This window comes from Hydra vulgaris, chromosome 09, assembly GCF_038396675.1.
Source record: "Hydra vulgaris chromosome 09, alternate assembly HydraT2T_AEP".
Lineage (NCBI taxonomy): Eukaryota > Metazoa > Cnidaria > Hydrozoa > Anthoathecata > Hydridae > Hydra > Hydra vulgaris.
The window spans coordinates 18,580,708-18,591,042 of record NC_088928.1 but is presented as its reverse complement, the minus strand read 5'-3'; the positions used below and the strand labels follow the sequence as shown (position 1 = coordinate 18,591,042).

The 10,335-nt window shown below is 27.0% G+C and overlaps 1 protein-coding gene across 1 annotated transcript; it reads right to left on the bottom strand.

Moving 5' to 3' along the window:
• Positions 1–6,457: 6,457 nt before the first annotated feature.
• Positions 6,458–7,012, bottom strand: LOC136085320 (uncharacterized). The gene has a single exon (XM_065806615.1). The coding sequence runs from the start codon at positions 7,010–7,012 to the stop codon at positions 6,458–6,460; it is 555 nt and encodes a 184-aa protein (XP_065662687.1).
• Positions 7,013–10,335: the final 3,323 nt, after the last annotated feature.

Below are 10,335 nucleotides of genomic sequence, written 5' to 3'. Positions count from 1 at the left end.
TAAATTTATTTAAAAGAACTTATTATTCTTAGTAGTTACTTATGATATATATGTCTTTTAATGTAATAATTATTAAATATTGCCGCAATAATATTTTCAAGTAAAAGTAAATCAAATAATTTACATAACTTGAAGTTTAATTTGAATAAGTTGAAGTTTACTTTAGATATTTGCACAGACTTTCGTTTGCACATATTAAATCATGACGAATTGTTGTTTCAAAAATATGCCCAATAGCTTTATAGAATTAAATATATTTTCATTTACACATTTGTTAACTAATTTGTTAATTAAAAAAACATAATGATTTTTCATAGTTTTCAATTGTATGCCTATATTAAACAAGTGCGTAGCCTGTTTAATTTAAAAAAGTAAACGAATTAAAAAAAGAAAGAAATTCACTACAGGAAATTAATTTTTTTATGCATAATAATAAAACAAAATATATAAAGAAAAGTATAAATTTACAAAAAAAGTTTAACTAAATTTGCATTGCCAATTATCACTAATTGGTAGATCATCCAACTACAAAAATAGTAATTATAGATGCAGCGTATTTTTTTTCCCACCACTCTCCTCATACTTTACTTTCTACAGAATCAGCACTTCATATTAAAAAAAAGGGGGAGCTATTGCCCTAATTAAGCCGACACCTTAAGTGCCTTATGAGACGTAGGGACGTAGAGACGCCCTCTATTTGATCCTCTTATTGCAATAAGCTGAAAAAGCATTGTTAGATGTCTAAAATAAATAAAAATAAATAAAATAAGAGATGATAAAAGAAGTAAAAACATTAAAGACTAACATTGTCAGCCAATTTACCTGTTGCTCATGCTTTTTTTAGAGCATTGTTAAAAATAATCAAAATCTGTAAGAAAAGACATTTATTGCAAAGACAATTAGCTATTACACAAAATAACAAAAATATAACACCTAATAAAGAAAATTATGTTGAAACAACGTTGTTCCAACGTCATCCATATCTTTGGTATGATGAAACAAACAAAACAGCGGAAAAACGTCATTTTGCTAACGTTATTGCAACGATGTAATATGACGTAAAAACAACGTTACATTTAAGCTAAATGATGTCGAAAAGGCGTTAGAGCAACGTTAAATTTTGAGAAAAAAGACGTTAAAGAAATGTTGGGCAAACATTATATTTTGATCGAAATGACGTTAAGACGTTATGTCTCTTCTATCGTTGTTTAGACATTGGAATAATGACAAAAACAAAAATGTTTTTATGCTGCAAAGAACAATAAAGCATAATGTTACACTGTGTAACGTTGCGCTGTGAAGTTCTTTTTGCCTTTTAATTATTAAGGTCTTACGCGGTAATCATATTAGTCCAAGCAAATGATTGAATATGGAAATTAAAAGACTAAAAATAAATAGACCTTGCAATACTTTTATTTTAAAATTTGAAAAGTATATACACTAATTTAAAGTAAAACTAGTTTGTTTTTAACTTTCTTTCCAAATTTCAACCATGTTCAAATAATTCGCGTATTCTCTGCTTGAAACTAAAAGAGGAAAATATATGAAGAAACATAGTTACAAATAAAATTATAGGCATTTTTAAAAATGGAATAAAAATACATTCGGAATGAACAAATAGAAATTACCACAAATACCAGAAAATGGACTAACTTGCTATTTGATACTCACCTGAACTTTTCTGCTCTCGAAAGATTATTTATTGCAAATTGTTTAGCAATATCATTTGAAATAGAAAAAACGATTCCTAAATAAACTAAAAAACTAAACAAACTGCCCCCCTCCAAAAAAAAAAAAAAAAAAAACTATAGTGGCTTTCATTGCCTTGGGGAGGTGATTTGAAATTAAAAAAAAGAAGTTATCAGAGTGAAAAGGAGTTACTTTTATTTTGAAGAGAATTAAGTTAAAGATAACATACAATCATTTTCAAACATATCAAACCAATTGGATTTGGCCGAAAGAAAAACTTACCAATTAAACTTTATATTATTATCATTTTCTAATAAAGTGGTAGCCATAGAATTACCCTTTCACCATAGAGTTGACCTTGATGTCATCATATATTTATACTTGTTTATCTGTAATCGCAAATATATAAACTTATATATATATATATATATATATATATATATATATATATATATATATATATATATATATATATATATATATATATATGTATACATATATATATATATATATATATATATATATATATATATATATATATATATATATATATATATATATATATATATATATATATGTATACATATATATATATATATGTATACATATATATATATATATATATATATATATATGTATACATATATATATATATATATATATATATATATATATATATATATATATATATATATATATATACATATATATATATATATATACATATATATATATATATATATACATGTATATATATATATATATATATATATATATATATATATATATATATATACATATATATATGTATGTATATACATATATGTATGTATATACATTATGTATGTATATATATATATGTATGTATATGCATATACATATATATACAGGGGGTTCAAAACAAAGCCACACTAATTTTTTTTATAACAACTGCAACTAAAAATGAGTAAGACTTATATAGTTGGAGTAATATAGGACAATTTTGAGAAAAATGTATATAATATCATTGTATATTACATATAATAAAAAGAAATTAGGATTTCAAAACTATTTTTTAGGTTTCAGCTGTTTTAGTACTTAATTGGCCATCCTTTATTTTTTATGACTTCTGCGCATCTAGAAGGCATACTATCTACAAGTCTTTTTAATAATTTGTTTGGAAAAGCATTCCAACCATAAAGAAGAATTTGGAACAAATCATCTTTATTTGTTGCTCTACGATCTTTCAATTTTCTATCCAATATTATGGTAAAGTTTTCCAACTTTGTGTGCACTAAAACAACCCCAAACATTAATCTTTTTGTAGTGTTTAATTGTTGCCTTGCATGTTTGGGGGTTGAATTTTTCCCAAATTGATATCCAACAGTGAGATCGACCATTATAAAACAAAACGAAAGGAGACTCGTCGCTCCAGATAACTTTAGCCCACTGTTCACATGTCCAATCTTTGTGCTCAATGCACCACTTTAATCGTTTTTTTTTTTTTTATTGATTTCACTAACAAAGGGTTTTTTAATTTGCTTTCCAGAAAAAAAATCACCCGATGCTTTTATTCTGCGAGATATTGTCCTCTTTGAGATATTATTAAGGTTCAAATCTAGTTTTATCTCAGAACATGTGATTTTACGATTTTATTTTACAGCGTTAAGAATGTAGCGCTCTTCTTTTTTTGAAGTTTTAGGCTTTCCCCAGATCCAGCAGACTTTTCAGTTTTACCAGTATGTTTATATTTCTTTACCAATCTACTAATAGTTGAGTTTTCTCGTTTAAAACGCTTTCCAATGCTTCTGTGGTCAGGAGCTTCAACAATTCGTCCAATTTCTAGATCCGTTAGATGCTTTCTAAAGTATTAAATGCTTCCATATTAATCTTTTTTTAAAGATTTTATTAATGTAAATATTAGTTTATATATAAACATACCTATTCTGTCCTAAATTTTCCACTGCAACATCCAATTTTTTTTGTTTTGCTTGATTATACATTTTATACATAAAATGAAGAAAAAATATTAGTGTGGCTTTTTTTTATATTTATGTATATATATATATATATATATATATATATATATATATATATATATATATATATATATATATATATATATATATATATATATATATGTATATCTCTAGTTTATCTATTGAGAACTCTTTCAAGTATACAATATTATACATGATAATATAAAGATATTTTCTTTATTAATATATATACACTTACTATTTTGAAAATAGTTATTGTTTTGTTTTTAAAAACAAAATTGTTTATATATATATATATATATATATATATATATATATATATATATATATATATATGTATATCTCTAGTTTATCTATTGAGCACTCTTTCAAGTATACAATGTTATACATGATAATATAAAGATATTTTCTTTATTCATATATATACACTTACGTATATATATATATATATATATATATATATATATATATATATATAAAGTCCATATATTCATATATATATATATATATGTGTATATATATATATATATATATATATATATATATATACATATATATATATACATATATATATATATATATACATATATATATATATATATATATATATGTACATATATATACATATATATATATGTACATATATATGTACATATATATATACATATATATATATATATATATATATATATATATATGTACATATATATACATATATATATATGTACATATATATGTACATATATATATACATATATATATATATATATATATATATGTATATATATATATATATATATATATATATATATATATATATATATATATATATATATATATATATATATATATATATTAGGGTGGCTCTTAAAACAACATTTTTGAAAAAAACCTGTTCTGACCCCTTTACTTTGTTCTATATAATACTAAAACACTGGGTTTAAAATTTTTTTGAACAAAAAATTATTTTAGGGGTAGCTCAAGACCCTTAAAAATTTGACTGGTCCCTAAAATTTTGAAAATAAAAGTTCTTCTAAAGTATGTCAACCTGGTACTCAAAAGAAGCGAAATTATATAAAAACTTCAAAAACAGTAATCACTTTACAAAAAAAGCATGTTTAAAAAAACTATTTATTTAAAACTTGAAAATAATGACTTTTTTTATTTTCAGCTTAAAAACAATAGTTTTTATGCATTTATTTAAGAAAAAAGTTATTTTTTTGTAAATTGATTATTATTTTTAAAGTTTATATATAATTTCGCTTCTTTTGAGTACCAGGTTGACATACTTTAGAAGAACTTTTATTTTCAAAATTTTAGGGACCAGTCAAATTTTTAAGGGTCTTGAGCTACCCCTAAAATAATTTTTTGTTCAAAAAAATTTTAAACCTAGTGTTTTAGTATTATATAGAACAAATTATTGGGGTCAGAACTTGTTTTTTTCAAAAATTTTTTTTTTAGAGACACCATAATATATATATATATATATATATATATATATATATATATATATATATATAGTAGTAGTGTATATTTGTCACAACAAAAGTAAAAATAATTGACAAAATACAAATCAGAGAATGTCCGATTATAGTTAGTTTTTGTGAAGCTCATATTGCAACTTTCACTAAGGATAGCTGCGAGCTGTTGTAACATTAGAGCTTATCGAGGCTCGCTTTAATTGCTTTATGCATGGAATATGTTACCGCTTTAAGGTAATCAATTCTCCAACTGTTTACAGCTGGAGAACCGATTACTTTATCTGGAAACATAATCCATGCATTGGCAATGCGTTTATTGAAAAAGTGGAAACGAGCTAATTTATTGCTGTTAATTTCACGATGAATTCTTTCTCTGTGATTTGCTCTTGGTGGAATTGTAATGAGAGGAAAGTGCCAGTTGACTATGTCGATGTTAATAATAAATTTATATTTTTGGATGAGGTCACCACGTTTACGACGTTCAACAAGAGAAGATAGGCCAAGTTGTAAACATCTGGACTTGTACTCTAACTTTTTTAGTTTGTCTGGTATTTTTGTGGCTCTGCACTGTATTGATTCAATAGTTTGTTCATCCTTCACCATATGAGGGTTCCAAGCTGGAATTGCAAACTCAAGTGAAGGAAGGATGTAGGTGGAGTAGAGTTGTTTCCATAAAGAAGCATTTGATTTTCTTTACATGAGGCAATGATGGATTGGGTTTCTGCTTTAAGATCATTGGTAATTTGAATTCCCAAGTCACGCTCAGAGGTAGTTGCTTTCAATGTAGTTCAAGTCGTCATTGAACAAGGGCCTAATTCCTCCATTGAGTACTTGAAAGGTGTTAATTTTGTTTGGCCAAAGTTCATTACCTAGCATTTCTTTGCATTTAGCTCCATGAGCCAAGATTTAGTCAACTGGAAAAATTGGTCAATATCTGATTGGAGTTGACGTTGAGCAGCATGGAGTTGACAATGCTTAGGATTTTAGTGTCATCGGCGTAAATCTTACAACTGTTTTCTTTGCTTATTACATCTGGCAGATCATTGATGAAAAAAACAAATAAAATTGGACCCAAGACTGATCCTTGCGAAACTCCACTTGTCACAGGTAACCAATTCGATTGAGTGTCGCCAAGGATGACTCGTTGAGACCTGTTGAGTAGAAAAGCTTTTATCCAATTGAGAAGATTGCCTTCGATTCCGTACATTTTTAATTTGTAAAGCATTCGTTGATGTGGGACTTTGTCAAAAGCTTTAGCAAAATCCAGAAAAACGACATCACCTGGTAGCTTTCTGGCTATATTTCCAGTCAAGAAGTCCATTGCTTCAAGGAGATTTGTAATGCATGCTTTTTCTCTAAAAATCCGTGTTGACTATTTGATGAAAGATTGTTTGATTTTAAATGCTGCATGATTGCCTTCTTAACTAATTTTTCCATTATTTTACACGGAATCGAGGTGAGGGATATTGGTCTGTAGTTTGATGGGTCGATTCTGGAGCACTTCTTAAATAAAGGTGTTACATTTGCTTTGGACCATGAGCTTGGAATTTCACCATTGTCAAATGACTTTTGAAAGATGAGAGTAAGTGGAGAAGACATTGAGGTAGAACAAAAGCGTAAAACATGAGGACTGACATTATCTACACCAAGTGATTTAGATATATCTAGTGCTGAGAGTTCCATTAGAGTGGCCAGAGTATCAAAAGATATGCTATTGAGGATTGTGTTAGTTCTACGATCAAAACGGGGAAGATTGTCATTGGATGGCTCTTTGCTGAAAACTGATTGAAATTGATTGTTAAGTGAGTTGGCTATTGTAATTTTGTCAGAGCTAATGATCTCACTGGAACTGGTAATTCGCATAGATGAGATCTGATTTGTTACAGAGCGTTTACTATTTATATATGAAAACAGTCTTTTAGGATTACGCTCACCATTGGCAAGGGAAATTTCGAAAGATTTCAGAGAAGAATGACTTAATTTTTGAACAAACTTTCTAGTTTCCCTATATTACCCAAACAGTGATGTAATTTTCCATTTTGAACTGACGTTACGAGCCCATAGCAATTTTTTAGGACGAATAATAGATAATAGTTCTTTTGTCATCCATGGTTGTTTTTTGGGGGATGGTTTATTTGGCATACGATAAATTGAAGACAACATTCGTTGTATTTGTTTAGCCAAAGTTGGTAACATTGTTCTACATTGAAGTCTTTAAAAATAGACGACCAGTCAACATTATTGAATTCTTTGTTGATTTTTTGTAGTTACCATGCTTGTATATAAATTTAGAGCTGTTGAAACATGATAATTTTATGCTGGAAGCCAGTTTGTAATGCCAGGTGATAGTGCAATGATATTGATCAGACAAATCGATTTAAGGACCGATTTTGATTTCGCTAGCACGATATGAAGAGTCACATATGATGAGATCAAGAGTTTTTGTCATAGGACAATTAGCTGGTTTGAAAGTAGGGACAGTGACGATTTGGTAAAGATGACAATCTTGAAAAAGAGAGACAAATGAAGAACTGAGACCAATTTTACTAGAGGAAAAGACTGAGTTGAAAGTCCAAGTAATCTCTGAGAAATTGAAGTCACCAGCAATGATGATACCATTGTATTTTTTAGTCGATATTAAAGTTTTGGCATGGAAAATAGCACTTAAAATCTCTGAGAAGGCTTCGATACCGGAGGATGGAGGTCTATAAATGCAGCCCAGGAGCAGAGTTTCATTCAAAAGCTTTAGTTCAACCCATAGCTGTTCTGAATAGTAAGGAATATAATTTTTGTGTAGTAGGGATTCCTCTATTTTGTTTGAAATGATTTTACTATTTATGTATATAGCTACACCTCCTCCGATTTGGTTGCGACGCTCTAAACGATTGAGGTTGTAGTTCTGAAGAGAGGGAGTTGATTGGTCATTGAACCATGTCTCGGTGATAAAAATAATGTCAAAAAAAATGGTTTCTGCAAGTAAGTACAGTTCAATGAGTTTTGTTGGATTGAGGGAGGTTGCATTGGTGTAGAAGCACGAAAGATGAGATAATTTGATGGAAGAGCTGGCCTTGTTAAAGAATGTTGAACTAGTGAGATGTTGAGAGCGACTGAACGGCTTCAGCAGCTGATTTCCATTTGAGGAATGGATTCTTCTCTCTTCCATTGATGTTGACTGTTTTGGATGTGTCAATGCATTTGATTTTTGTTCGAGAGGTGTACGGTCTGGGCGAATGTAGACAGATTTTAATTCATCTATTGAGGCAAGTCGCTTTGCATTAGATAAGAGATCATTGCGGTGCTTATTCGAGTCAAACTCAATGATGAATAATTCTTTTGGTTCAGGTGCTATTGTAGTTAAACTGGTGGTGTTGTTGATCTTTTTTGTGAAGTGCCCAACAACTTTAAAAGCAACATTATAGTTAAGTTTTTTATGCATACTTTGAACTGAAATTAGCCTCTGATTATTGTCAAAGGATTTTGGAAGACCGACAACTATAGCTCTTTTTGATTTTGTTTTTACAATTTTAGCATTTTTCGTTGACTACTGTGATAATTGTTTAATTGGCTTCTGAACTGTGCTTGACTGCGCTTGCCCAGTTAAGAGTTGTGGTCAAGCTCGGAGATGCTGACTTTGGCTGTTGAAAAAGATTGGCTTTTAGAGTAATATTTTTAGTTTCAAGAACAGACACGCGGGTGAGGAGCATGCTGACTGTGGCTATTAGTTTTGATATCGTAGCATCAAGCTTTTGAGAAGCAGCTAAATGGTTACCTGGACCAAAGCCTGGCCAGTTGGCTGCTAGAGCTGCAAGTTTGACAGTTGAATAAGGTGTGGTCATTATCATCAATGATTTGCAACTTGCTCAATTTGATATTTTACATTTGATAAGAGGGCTACCACTCTGAATAACAGTGGATTACCTCGTGGTTGAGAACTTGTAAACACAGTGTTGCACTTATTACACAGGGACTAAATAATTTCAGTATGTGTTTTTTTTATATATATATACATAAATATATATATATATATATATATATATATATATATATATATATATATATATATATATATATATATAATATATATATATATATATATATATATATATATATAGATATAGATATAAGTATATATATATATGTATATATATATACATATAGATATATATATACATATATTTATATATAAATATAAATATATATATATATATACATTTATTTATAAATAAATATATATATATATATATACATATATATATTCATATATATATATATATATATATATATATATATATATATATATATATATATATATATATATATATATATATATATATATGTATATATATATATATATATATATATATATGTATATGTATATATATATATATATATATATATATATATACAAATATTTATATATAAATATTAATACATATATATATATATATATATATATATATATATATATATATATATATACATTTATATATATATACATATATATATATATATACATATATATATATATATATACATATATATATATATATAAATATATAATATATATATACATATATTTATATATATATATATATATATAAATATATATATATATATAATATATATATATATATATATATATATATATATATATATATATATATATATATATATTATATATATATATATATTAGGGATATGACTTTTTAATTTTTTTTCAAATAAAATGTTTCCTGTATCATAAATCGATGAACTTTTACCTAAAATCATGAAAAAAGGCCCAAATAGCTTTCTGCAACAAAAAAAGGTCACCCCCAAAATAAAAATTTGATTTACCATTTTTATACATTCATTTTTTACCGATGTTTTAATCTTAAGCTTAATTCTCAGCTTAATTCTATTTATTTCATTATTTTGTTATGAATTTATAAATATAACGCCACACGTTACCATGGCAACGAAACGGCCGTGTGCCGGCAAATACTTGGAATTGTTATGTGATGACGTCATTGTGTTACCACGGTGATATAGACGACTGTAACAGACTGTAGAAGATTATAGAACTTAGTAGAACATTCTGGAAGCTCTAAATAATTATATAAGCGAGCTGCTGTCAGAGCTCAGTGTTGATAATGTGAATAGTTCTATGAAGTACTCTGCGTGTAACTGAGCTAATAAGGAACTAC